This window comes from Pyrgilauda ruficollis, unplaced genomic scaffold, assembly GCF_017590135.1.
Source record: "Pyrgilauda ruficollis isolate IOZ18807 unplaced genomic scaffold, ASM1759013v1 scaffold127, whole genome shotgun sequence".
Taxonomy (NCBI): Eukaryota; Metazoa; Chordata; class Aves; order Passeriformes; family Passeridae; genus Pyrgilauda; species Pyrgilauda ruficollis.
Window position 1 is genome coordinate 494616 of NW_024511099.1, and position 12638 is coordinate 507253.

At 52.4% G+C, this 12638-nt stretch overlaps 1 protein-coding gene across 8 annotated transcripts; it reads right to left on the minus strand.

Annotated features, from left to right (window-relative positions):
* Positions 1 to 1132: 1132 nt before the first annotated feature.
* TNFRSF6B (TNF receptor superfamily member 6b) lies at positions 1133 to 8420 on the minus strand. 8 transcript variants are annotated; one of them, XM_041458396.1, is made up of 5 exons: positions 8322 to 8420; positions 7525 to 7601; positions 6653 to 7031; positions 4367 to 4561; positions 1133 to 2031 (listed from the first exon to the last, which is right to left on the minus strand). In XM_041458396.1, the coding sequence occupies exons 2-5, from the start codon at positions 7564 to 7566 to the stop codon at positions 1751 to 1753; spliced, it is 897 nt and encodes a 298-aa protein (XP_041314330.1). In that variant the 5' UTR covers positions 7567 to 7601; positions 8322 to 8420; the 3' UTR covers positions 1133 to 1750. The 8 variants fall into 8 exon arrangements, with proteins under 8 accessions (XP_041314330.1, XP_041314329.1, XP_041314326.1 ...); XM_041458395.1 differs by lacking the exon at positions 8322 to 8420 and adding an exon at positions 8250 to 8268; XM_041458392.1 differs by lacking the exon at positions 8322 to 8420 and adding an exon at positions 8064 to 8183.
* Between the last annotated feature and the right edge of the window lie 4218 nt (positions 8421 to 12638).

A 12638-nucleotide genomic window follows, 5' to 3' on the forward strand; every position in this document is an offset into this window, starting at 1 on the left:
GCTCCTTAGCAGGATTTCAAGGCCAGGCTTGATGAAGCTTCAAGGAGATTGGCAGGACTGAGGGGATTCCCAGGATCAGCCCAAGCTCAACACAGAGGGGTGAGCGCTCCCCTCAGATCTTTTCAGCCATTTGCTTCTCTTCTTCCCTGGCTGAACTGACCCAGGACAACGCCAGGGTCGCTGAGCTGCCTCATCCTCAGAGCCCAAAACTGGGGTGAAACGTTGCAAGTCTGAGATCCCAGTTCAACCCTGGGATCTTCAGTTCAAGCCCGTGGTCCCAGGCAGGTGTGAGCAGACATCCAGGGACTCCCAGGCTCTGGAGCAGTGGAGAGGTAAGCACTGCCCCTTGAGATCATCCCGTCATCCAGACTGCCATGGATTAACTTGTCACTGCAGCAGGAAGAGGCTGGGATGTGTCTGTGGGCAGAGAGGGGAGGGTAAAATTCCCTTCTTCCCCCCACAGCTTCCTTGCACAGAGGAAGTGCGGGGGCACTTTCATGTAGCATTTGCTTCAGAGAGCTTTAAACAGCTCCAAGCTGGGGGAAAATATCATCTTCTGAACCACAAACTATTCCTGGCATTGGCTCCACTAAAAAAGAGCTATAAAAGGTCAAACTCATTCACAGCATAAAATGTAGCTCTGCATCATCATTGCTACAGACTGGAAAATGCCAGAGGGGGTCATTCTTGTTGACTTCCCTAAGCAACATCTGTTTAATAAAAACCTCCTACAGTCAGCAGAACTGCCCCAAGCCCAGCTCTTGGCTGACTGAGCACACAGCCAGGTTTGGGGACGGAGCTGGGGCTCAGGGGGACACAGCTGGGCTGACCCAAGAGACACGAGTGTCACCCTGGCCACAAATCCCAGTGCAAACTGTCTGCATCCTGCTGGCACACAGCCTCACCGTGGCTCAGGGTTGGCTGGGGCTGTGTGATCACAGAATCCCAGAGTGGTTTGGGTTGGAAGGGATCTTCAAGATCATCTTGTTCCAATGCCTTGCCATGGGCAGGGATGCCAACATGTGGAAAAGCATGTGGGAAAAACAGACAAGGGTAAGCAGGGTCAGGTACAACATCTGGGACTCCCAACACCACCTCCAAGTGAGACTAGGAAAGGACTCGGGTGAAAGAGTTGTACGATAAAATAACTTCTTTGGTTTCTTTCTTTAGAAAACATCTTTTACAGTGGTATAAAAACAGGTAGTTAACAAATAAATTTCAAGCAACCTCTACCAGTGAGTTTGGGGCATCCTCCCCTTTCCTGTGCCTCAGCAGCAAACTCTCTTCTCAAACAAAAGCATGACAAAAATCGCAAGCAAATCCTCCTTGGGAAATACTGTTAAATGACTAAAACCCCCAACAAGCCCAAACTTACACAGTTTAAAAGAAAGTCAAACAGTTTTCTATATAGGGGACCACGTTCTTCCCCAGAAATAATGACCCTGGATGCAGGTTTTCCTTCTGATAAAATATTGACTCTTGCTGAGGGCTAGAAAATCAGTGGCCAACACCTGGTGAGCTCCCAGGAGCTGCCCCAGCCTCTGGCAAGGGGATGCTGCTGCTGCTCACACATTTTATCCCATCCCATCCCATCCCATCAGCAGTGACACAGCTGCCGTGGCACGATGCCACTCCATCGCTCATCTCTCACGCTAGTTTTCAAGTTATGTTTGGAAAGATGAATAAATTAATGAAGCCTCAGAAGATAAAAACCAAAACAAAGAGCACCCAAAAAGTCCAGTTCCTGCTCTCAGGGCAGCTGGAAGCGCTCACGGACTTTCTCCTCGATGGAGTGGAGCTTGACCACGCGCAGCGCGTCCAGCAGCTCCTTGGTGACTTCAGAGTCCTCCTGCTTCTTGTGAGTGAGGAAAGCCCGGAATTTCTCCTGGATGGCTGCCCTGGTCCATGCTGCCTGCTTCTTTGGTGAGCGCTCCAGGATCTGCTGCAGGCGCTTCAGCTTCTTGACGGGGATGTTCTGGTACACCACAAAGTCTATCATGGCCTGATCGCAGTCGTCATCTTCTGCAGCTGCTGGGGGAAAACAGCCCGGGGGTTAAAGGGACATGGGACAGCAGGGCACAGCCCTGCCAAGGCTCTCTGTGGGACGTCTGCCCAGGGAGCTGGTGAATGCCCCAGGCCTGGAAGCGTTCAAGGCCAGGATGGATGGGCGTTGGAACAACCTGCTCTGGTGGAAGGCTGAAATTCCTGTCAGTGATGCACCTCACATGGGGCAGTTGGAAAACAAGGGGTAGATGTTCTGTAGAAAGTCAATGTACCTATTCCATGCTCCTCCCCATCAGGGAATAGAGGAAAAGCCCAGACAAATCTGAAGCAATTGCAGTAAGTATTTACACATTCTTTTTCCTCAGAGTTTCTGTTTTCTCCCACAGATTTGTAACCCTTGTAACAGGACCAGCCCCCAGCACAGCCCCGGTCAGGGCGCTGGGATGGGGCAGATCCGGCCCCAGCTGGTGGAAGCTGCTGGAGTGCATCCAGCGTAAGGAATGAAAACAGAAAGAATTTTCAAGACGTCAAGGCCAAATGATTGCTCAATCAGGGAGAGATTGGCCCAGTTTCACACCACTGCAAACTGGGAATGGTTTCACTGGTTATAGTGGGGTGGGTTGAGCTCCACTGCTCCGGCTCTGCCTCTCCGGCAGGCTCGGCTTGACGATGAGCAGATCCCTGTGTGCCTCCTGAGAGGAATCATAATAAACTGGAGTTAAAAAAACCTTCAGCTCCCATTGCTGGGTCCTCCTCCCTCTATAAATATCTGCAAAGGGCTGGTCTGGCTGCGGGGGTGGTGCCCGATGCACGTGCTGCTGACACTGCTCTGACCTGGCCATCCCCCACCCCGGGACTGCATCCCACTGGTGACGGAGCTTTCCAGTCTCTGTCAGGATCACACTCCTGGCAGGCAGCTCATGGTGTGAGTCAGGCTTTGTAGGGAGAAATAACTGTGCTGGAGGTGCCAGGAGAGCGTGGAAAAGTGAGAGCTGCCCGGGGCGGGGGGGAAGCCTCCACATTCCCTCACCACAGAGGAAAATCTTTTAGAGTCATTGGATGTCCTGAGTTGGAAGGGACCCACAAGGTTCATTGAGTCCAAGTTCTGGCTCTGCACAGACCACCCAAAACCCCTACAACATGCCTGGCAGCTTTGGCCATGACCCTTTCCTGGGGAGCCTGTTCCAGTGCCTGACCACCCTGTGGGTGAGTTTCATTAAAGCTTTGCTACCAAGCTTCATCCTGATGGAAGAATGACATTTTTTCACTGCAGAACAACCTCCCCTGGGTGTGATGAGGTCCCCATTGCTTTTCACATTTTTCAGGACGTGGCACTGGATAATTTCATCCAGGCTCACTTTCCCGTTAAACCTTGGACCAGATAAATTTTCTAAGTCCCTCCCAGCCTGAGCTCTTCTATGGCTTTATGACTGATTATATTTTTGGAAGCCTAAAGGTGAAGGAACACTGCCAGCCAGACCAGTTACACAAAATTAGTTTCCCATGTCTGGATCCTCAGGGTGGAGCAGGTGATTCCAAACAGCTTCCAGCCTCATCTCAGCTGGCATCAGGCCCTTGAGATGGGTCTGGGGGCTCTTGAGATGGTTTTTTAGTCCCTTTCTCACTCCCTAACTTGGGTAGGAAGCATGTTACAAAGCACCCTTGGAACAAAGCCTTTTTCTCTGCCTGCACCTCTCCCCTGGTTTTTTGTCAAGAAAGGTTCAACCAAATGGTCCTTGAGGTCCCTTCCAACCTGGGATTCAGGGATTCTCTGATCTGTGCCCATTGGCTGTTCCTGCCCAAGAACCATCTCTGCCACAGCTCAGCACTCCATCTGCACCACCACGGTGACATGATTGACACCACATCTCCACTTTCGCACCTGATGGGTCAAAATCCACCCCACACCAGCTCCAAAGAACCTTGGGCTCTGCTCCACTCAACCTGCACAAGACCAGGCTGTGGCTGCCATAAAATCTTCCAGAAAAACAGGTGCAGCCAGGGAAAGGGAGTGCAGGAGCTGTGCCAGCAGCCAAGCTGGGTGCCTCAGCTGCCAAAATCCCCTGTCCCAGCATTCCCAGTTGTTCCTGGTAAGATCCAGCAGGATTTCACTGTCAGCTCTTTGTTCTCACTGTGCAGTGAGTGTTGCTTAAGCCCAGCACTCTGCCCTTGCTTTATGGGACTGACACTGGAAGGAATGTAGGGAGACAGACTATTTTATCCATAATTATTATTAATTATGGATCACTCCATGTTTTTACAAGCCATTTCACCTCATTTGCATCTAAGTAGGAGAAAGTAATGAGGAAGTTTGTTCTCCCCCTGGCAGCATCAGTCCTGGCACGCTGTGCCCGTGGCTCACCTGATTCCTGTGTGCTGTTGCCTCTCCCTGGTCTGCAGGACATGCAGAGGGTGTCGTGGTACTTGTTGCCCTGCACGTTGGTCACCTTCCCCTGCTGCTCACAGTCCTGGTGTGGCTGGCATGGGCTGGTGCTGGAGTGGGAGGAGAAGAAGCCGTGGGGGCAGTCACGGCACTGGGTGTCCTCAAAGGGGGTACCTGTGCATGGGGAGACATCGGGACTGTCAGGGGACAAGCAGGCACAGGAGCAGAGGCAGCAGCTGGGGATGGTGCAGACACCATTTGAGCATGAAGGTGAAGTTTTGGAAGTGCTCACTGCCAGCATCTCCCCTGGGAACTGCATGTCCTCACACAGGGCAAAGAGCAGTGCTTCCCTCACGGTGCTGATAAGTTGTCAGCAGCCCACAGACGTGAGAGGACAACAAGAGGACATCTCAGTATGAAAATGCCACCTCCCAGGCAGGAGCCAGCAGCCAGGCTGGTGGCTGAGCTGCCGACCCAGCCCTTCTGTTCCCAGAGCCCTTCTCCCCAGAGCCGGAGGCTCCCGAGCGAGTGAAAGTAAAAGTCCCAGTGGAGGTGAAAGCTGAGCTGTCCTTGGCCGCGCTGTCACCGCTCCCCTGGCCCCGGGCCAGCGCTTCCCCTGTGTCACAGGGCTGATGCCACGCGGGCAGGACCGCACCGAGCAGCATTCCCGTTCTCTGGGAATGCTGCCCCGGGGCAGGAGAATTCCCACCCTTTCACCTCCTCTTCATGAATCAAATTACAAGCAGTTTCTAGGTTGTTGCTGCCGCCTTTAGGCTTTCCCAAAAGCCTGATCTTTCAGGTTCCTCCCAGCCCAGACCATTCATAAGGCCCAGCCATAACCCCCAACATCTGAGCCACTGTTTACAAACGGGAAATCCCAAAGAAGTTGGTTTGCCCAGGGGGATTGCGCAAGGATCAAAGCCCTCATCCAACCCAAGCAGCAGCAAACTCTGCCTACAGCCCCCAGCCCACACCTTCCCCAGCCAGACAGCAGCACTGGCAGGTCCAGGGCTCTGCCCACCACACTGGACACTCAGTCCTTGCTGTGGTGTTCAGGTGGCTGGGCTGGGGGGCAATCCTCCCCTCATAAGAAGCCATTTGCAAAAAATAAATAATAATAACCAAAAAGCCCAGCTTCTCCTCAAATACCCAGCTTGCTTGCATGGCTCCTCAGTCCTAAAGCCAACCCTCCAGACAAATTTCATGTTTCATTTCAAGGTGCTTTCCTGTAATGCCTGGAGGTCTTCTTCCCCCTTTACTGTGTTACTGCATTTTGTCATGTCCTATGGAAAATTAAACCCCAGATCTCAATCATAAACATCAGCTGAAGACAGCAGATATTTTCCCCATGGCTGGTGAGCCTGGAGCTCTTCCGTACCACTCATGGAAGGCCTACAAAAGATTCCATGCTTCAAAAGCCTCCCTATTTCACAGTGTGAAGTAAGATGCTGCTGGGTTTGCTGGTTTGCTGTCACCTGCTGTGGTTTCCAGGCAGAGCCTGGTCCTCACTGATTGATGAGTTTACACACATTTGGAGCAATTAAAGGACCAGAGAAATCTGTACTGGGGAAACAACAGGAGAATAAATCCCCTAAATACCTTGGGACTTAGATCACACAAGGAGGCAGAATCTCACTCGGGAGTCAAAACAAAGCTGGTTTTGTGGGTTTGGAACCTGGCTGTGTGTCCACTGTGTGTTTTCAACACAGCCTCTCCAAACTGCTCAGTGAAAAACCACAAAACCGGCCCCAGAGCTACACACATTCCCCAGCCCTGCCCTTACATCATCAGCCACCTTCTTCGGCCCAGATAATCAGCATTCCCAGCTTCCAGGCTGTCTATGCAAGGAGAAGGCAGCTGATGAATGATCAGGAGCAGCCTGGACTTTCCCACCTGCCTGTGGAGCAGGGCCAGCGGCTGCTCCAGGGATGGCCAAGTCACAGCCTGGCTCTGCCTGCTGTGGCAGGTGAGGCAGGTAGCTGGGATTGACACATCCCATCCAAGTGTGCTGCTGGGGATTTCAGAAGCTTTCAAAGTGATAGCTGGGGAAAAACCCAACTAAATTTCTCCTTGGAAAAGAAGCAGGAGCACGGCAGCAAGAATGGCTCAGTGCCAGTACCAGAGCCAAAAGGGAGTCGGTCAGGCTGTGGGCAAGCTTTGGCTGCTGTATTTGGCTGCTGTATTTGTCCTTGATTTTTATCTGCCGCGGAGATTTTGGGGCGTGACAAGAGCGGCGTGAGCACGAACAGCGCCTGAATTACTTACCCGGCTTCACAGCGCCGGAGCCCGGCGGGCACTCGGAGTGCCTGATGCAGAGCTCCATGTTGGAGTAGTAGCCCTGCTGGCACTGGCAGGCGCGGTTGTGCGTGGCATTGCACTGCTGCACCTCCACCTGCCTCTCCCCGCAGATGACGTTGCAGTAGCGGCATTTCTCCAGGTAGTTCCAGTACTGAGTGTAGTGCAAATCCGGGCAGGGCTCGCACAGCGTGGCTCTGTCCCTGGAGCAGTGCTGTGCCACGAAGGTCCCCGGCGGGCACTGCTGGCATGTGATCCTCTCGCCCGTCACAGCATCCTTCCACTGGTACGTGGGCTGGGCATCGCAGGCGAGCTCAGCCAGCAAAAGGAGGAGAGGGGGGAGCATCCACTACGGCAAAGACAGCGCAAAGAGCCCTGAGCTCGTCCTCAGGCAGAGGCGGGAGCAGCAAACGCGGCTGATGCTGTTACAGAACTTGTTACTGTTGTAGATACAGGAAATTGTTCTCCCTCCCCATGATGTTCCCAGCCCAAGCACAAGGTGCTGCCCTCCTTTGCCATCCCAGGTGACAGAGCATCCTTCCCAAACCCGTTTGTGATGCATTCAGAACCCAACAACCCTCACTCAGAACTTGGAGCAGCTCCAGCACATTCCCCTCTTTCAACCCAGTCAGTTCCCCACCACTGCAGTAAGAGACACCTCTGCAAACCAAGAAGCAGAAAGGAAGTTTTCCAAACTAGCAGATACAAAGCATGCTCCCTAGGACCTTTTAACATTTTAGGAAACCCAGCTGCTCAGGCTAGGACTGAATCCCCGAGCTGTTGGTCCTCCCTTTCCTCTCCAAAGCCCACGTGTCCAGCCTGGCAAGCAGAAGATCCATTACCTTGGGTGGATGCCTCAAACTCGGCACGTGGCAGGATGGCATCGCACCGAGGGCTTCCGAGCGCCGGGATCAGAAACCTGGGGAGACAGAGAGGGTTCCTCAGAGGCTGGTGCTGCCTGCGCCGCGGCTCCTCTCTGCAGCAGCCCTTCAGCCCGACCGGCCAGCGTAAAAACAGAGGGAGGTGGGGAAGGGCTGATAGGTAAAGGCTGATAGGGAAGGGCTGATAGGGAAGGGCTGTTGGGAAAGACTGGGTTTCCTCGCCTGCTTTCCTCCGAGTCAGCCCTTCCTCGGAGGGAGATGCCGGCTCTCCCAGCGCAGGGACGGAGCCGAGCCTTATAGCGGCTGCGGGCGGGAGGCTCTGGGCACCCCCGCACCCACGCAGTGCCAGACACGTGGAATCGCCCTGGGGAGGGAAACCACCCCCAGCCCACCGCAGCCCGGAGGGAGCAGGAGCTGGTGGGGAAGCAGCCGAGATCTCCCTTTCCTCCCTTTCCTTCCCATCCCATCCCATCCCTCGGGACCGGCTCCGCTCACCGCACCTCCGCCTCGCACCTCCGCTCCCCGCGGCCGGCAGCGCCTTTATAAACCGGCCGGTAGGAAAGACCCCTCTTGGGCAAGGGGAGGTGACATCCATCCCGGCCCCTCCGACGCCATCCCGGCCCCCTTCCCGATCCCCCGCCGCGGCGGCACCGGCTCCGCCTTCGCGCCCCGGAGCCCTCCCTCACCCGAGCCGCTTTCGCTCTCGTTTCTGAACTCGCCTCTAAAGTGGAGCTTTCAGAGCAATGAAGTTTGTTTACCCGTGTGGAGGAAGGAGGAGAGTGGGATTCGCACTGTTTTTCAAAGCTCTCTAAGTTTTACAGGGGGTTGGTGAGAAATCGTTTTCTGGCAAGGGGAAAGGCAGGGAAATTCCCCTGTGAACGTTCAGTTCCCCGGCTGTGAGCGCCAAAGAACTTCCCAGCAACAGCAGCTGCCTCTCGCTGGGAGTTTGCCCCGTCAAAGGCAGCCCCGAGGGGCCGCTCCTGGCTGTGGCTGCGGGCAGTGAAACCGATGGAAGCATCGCTCCGGCTCTGCCCAGGGGCGCCGGGGCCAGATCCCATCCCGCTTCACCTCCGAGGGCACTGACCCTGCCAAAACGGCCCCGATCGTCAGTGCTTGGGCACTGCATTCCTAAAGCCGGCTCCGAGCTTCAACCCTCTCCTTCCAGGATGACGGCACCTCCAAGTGTAACACTAAACACGGGTACCTTTTGTGGCACAACACCCAGCAGCTAAGGAGTCAGCACTTAAATCCCCCACAGCTGACAGTGCCCTAAGTCTTGGACCCCAAGGATTCAAATGAAAACTGAGCTCAGCCTTGCAGGTACAGCCTTGGCAGACCATGTGTTCCAGTGCCTGCTTCAAGACACGGGACTCCTGCACTTTGTCCTGCTCTGTCACACGAGATTCCCTCTGAGCAGACATTGCTGAACAGTGAAAACCAGAGCAAATGCTCAAAAAGCAAATGCAAGTCTCTGCAATGATGAGGGAACCACAGTGAGGACCTGAGAGGATGTGGAGGTTTTTCTCCTCAGGAGTCAGCAGCCAGCTCCTCTTCCAGACCATTACAGAGAATTAACAGTTCTGCATCTGCCTTCTGCCTCTCTCATCCAGCTCAGCCAGTGGGGCTGCGGATGGAGAATCTCGTGGACTTTATTCCGAATGCTCTTAAAGTTCAGACCTACAAGAGCTAAACACACCTTTCACCAGGAGCATCAAACCCAGTTCTCCACAACCCAGAAAGGGAAGGAAACCAAACTGGTCAGAAAGAATCCAAAGCTCCTTCCAGTAAGGTCCATTTCTACCCACCTTGGTTAAAGAAAATCCTCTGACTCCAGCAGGAGCCAAGGGGGGTCAGTACTGCAGTCCAGCAGCAGGGTCTGGCTGTGTTTATTTGCACTTCACACAGAACAGGTGATGGGCTGATTTACACAGGTCACTCTAAAGTGGTTTTTCATCTTACTGCTTGTTTATCTCGATCCCCTGTAGCTGTCCAAAGTTATCCTGATGATTTATAACTCATTTTGACATAATCCCTGAGCCAAGGACTGCCGGGATTTTGCTTTGTCAGCGTGCATCAGCTCAGTAATTAATCAGCTAATCTCCCAGCCTTGCCCTGGCACTGAGGCACAGCCCCTGGATGTTTTTTTGGGTGAAACTCACCACTGGATCCAACAGAAAGCCCTGCCCTGGGCTCACCCAGCTGGGGAGTTCCAGTGGGATTCCTCTGCCTGAGGCTTGACCACCCAGGAGCTGCAGAGCGTTTCCTTCTCCACAGGCAGAAGCACAATTTCAGTTTTCTGTCCCTGGATTTCACATGGAACCCACAAGGTGTATGAAACAATAGCAGGTGGTCACATCCTGAATGGCACCTGCTGGCAGTGCCTGTGTCCCAGCCATGCCCCTGCTGGGATGGACACAATGCACTGGGAAACTCCGAGCCTGCAGCTCCTCGCTGCACTGTGATGCCTCAACAACAATTGTTTTTGTTGTGAGTTTGATAACGACAAAAATGTGTCAGATGGACGCTCCTGGAGAGTGTCCACGTTAATGGATGTGTCCTGGAGAAATACCACGTTAATGGGACAGAAAGGGCTTCCCCAGACAAGGTCCCCAGACTCCAACACTCTGGAGGAACAGTGACCTTTGATTAATCTTTTTCTGTCTGTTCTGTTGGTCCAACAAACCTCCCAGAATGGGTTCAGGGGTCACTGCCCGAGTACCAGAAAGCAGCAACACAACTCACTGCTGACTCTGGCCAGTGGAGGTAGCACAGAAATGGAATTCAGCATCTTATTGCCATGGCTCTGACTTCACTTCTCCACACAGGACATAGTTTCACACTCCAGGGCATCCAGCAGCACCACCTTCCAAAACCACTCTTGTAAAATAAGGTTTCTTGTTATATTCATAGAAAATTCTGTTAAGCAAAGAAATCCCTTGCTTCCCATCAGTAATCACTTTGCCAGCCAGAGACAGAGCTCATCTCTTTCCTGATGAAACATTTTGCTTTGCTGATTTTGGTCTCTTTTGTGAGTCTTCAGTTTTTTGTGGGGGGAGAAAAAAACAGCAGGAAAAGTTTGTTCAATGACACACCACAATGTTCTAGGTCTAGTCATAGCACTGCAAGGCAAGGGAAATAAAGGAATTAGTATCTACTTCCTTCATGATCTGTAAGCCATGTGTCATTTGCTTCTGAAAATCAGCAAGGAGTGTCCAGGGAAAGGTTTTTGTCCCCCCAAGAATTAAGTAGTTTGCATAATTTCCTCTAAGCACCTAAAGCAATACAGATTTTTCTGAAAGAGTTTTCTCACTTTCTGTTTCTTATAATTAATTACCTGTCCCTGTCTTTCCTTCTTGTAAATTCAACAAGTTTCTAGACAACAGAACAGTCCTGACTGCTGGGGACCCTCTTCTTCAAGGTCTCATGGAATCACAGCAGGGTTTGGGTTGAGAGGGACCCAAAGCTCACCCAGTTCTCCCATCTCCAGGACCCATTTGCATCCATCTGTCCTGCCTCAGCCACCAACAGCAGGGACTGATTCCCAGATCCACTGCAGTGCAATTCCCAGTGCACCAGAAATCAGCACCAAACCCAAACCAAACCCAGGTGCACTGGCAGATCGACTGGAGGGACACTGGTGTGTTCAGAGCTCGTCTGGGTGGGTTCAGCTGCTGAAGGGCAGTGACTGTGAACCTCTTCAGCAAGATAATCCCTCTGCTGAAGAGTGAGAGATGAAGAGAAGGAGTTCCCTGGACAAAGGGATGGAATGTCCTGGGTGAAGGGAGAGAAAAACCCTCAGCAAGTTTTCCCCTCCATGTAAGAAAGACAAGGAGCTACTGGAGAGCATCCAGCAGAGGCCACAGAGATGATGAAGGGCCTGGAGCATCTCTGAGCCTGGTTAGTCTGGAGAAGGCTCAGAGGGGTCTCATCAATGCACATAAATATTTCCAAGGGGTGCCAGACTCTTTTTATGGTGCTCAGCAACAGGACAAGGAGCAACAGCCATAAACTAAAACTCAAGAATTGTCACCTCAACATGGGGAAGAGCTTTCCATGGAGGTGGCAGAGCACTGGAACAGCTGCCCAGGGAGGGCGTGGAGTCTCCTTCTGTGGATATTCCAAACCATCCTGGATGCCTTCCTGTGTCCCCTGCTCCATGTGACCCTTCCTTGGCAGGGGGGTTGGACTGGGTGATCTCCAGAGGTTCCTTCCAACCCCAACCATTCTGTGAATCTCTTGAAGGCTCTGAGATATTCTTAGCATTGTTCCTGTACCCTGTCTAGAACAGAGCATCCCCAGGCTGGAACAGCCTTCAGACTAAAACAACTCCAGGAAAAGGCACAGCTTTAAAACTGCTTCAGCTGAGGGGAAAAAGCAGAATCATTTGTCGCAGCCAACCCCTTTCCAAGCGTGTGGAGGGATTCAACCCCACAATTCTCAAGTATTTCCTTCTGTCTTGCTGGATCTGGCAGCATTTTTGCAGCCCAGGGCAGATAATTCCCAGGGCAAACCCGAGCCGAGCCGTGGTGTCACCGCCCCGAGCACGCTCTTGGCTGTGCTGTGGCTTCCCTCCAGCGGCACAAGCTGTCAGCTGCACTTTCCTGGGGACACCTCTCCAGGAGAGCAGGCACTGAGCAACCCACCAAAAAACGACATTTTACTGCTCACTGCTCCCAGCCTCACTCCAAATATTTTTCTGTTCATTTTTACAACATGCCCGTATTTACAGAACACTTTTCTGTCATTTCCCCCACTTATATTTGAAACATCCAGGACTTTATCTGATTATTTATTCTTGTTTGGCTGCAGCTAGAAGGTAATATTCATCCACAAAATTAAACAAGACAGAATATATGCTAGCCCAGAACTACCTCAGTTCCTGCCTAAGCCTTTGTTAACTGTTAGTGAAGCACAAAAGTTTCCATTTCACTGCCAGCAACTCTGAGATTTGAAGAGACACTGGGTTTGAATTCTATAATCAGGAGAAATTGGAAATTTTTTAAAATGCAGCTCACTTTTCAATTTTACTAAGAATAAAATTTTATTAACATAAAATTTTCTAAATTCCATTCATA

Bases quoted from the DNA above. Each gene is read 5' to 3' on its own strand.
- TNFRSF6B (XM_041458396.1), bottom strand. From the start codon at position 7,566: ATGCCATCCTGCCACGTGCCGAGTTTGAGGCATCCACCCAAG. The intron at 4,562-6,652 runs GTAAGTAATTCA...CCCCATGCACAG, and splicing joins CTCCGGCGCTGTGAAGCCGG to GTACCCCCTTTGAGGACACC. The intron at 2,032-4,366 runs GTGAGCCACGGG...GTTTTCCCCCAG, and splicing joins CAACAGCACACAGGAATCAG to CAGCTGCAGAAGATGACGAC.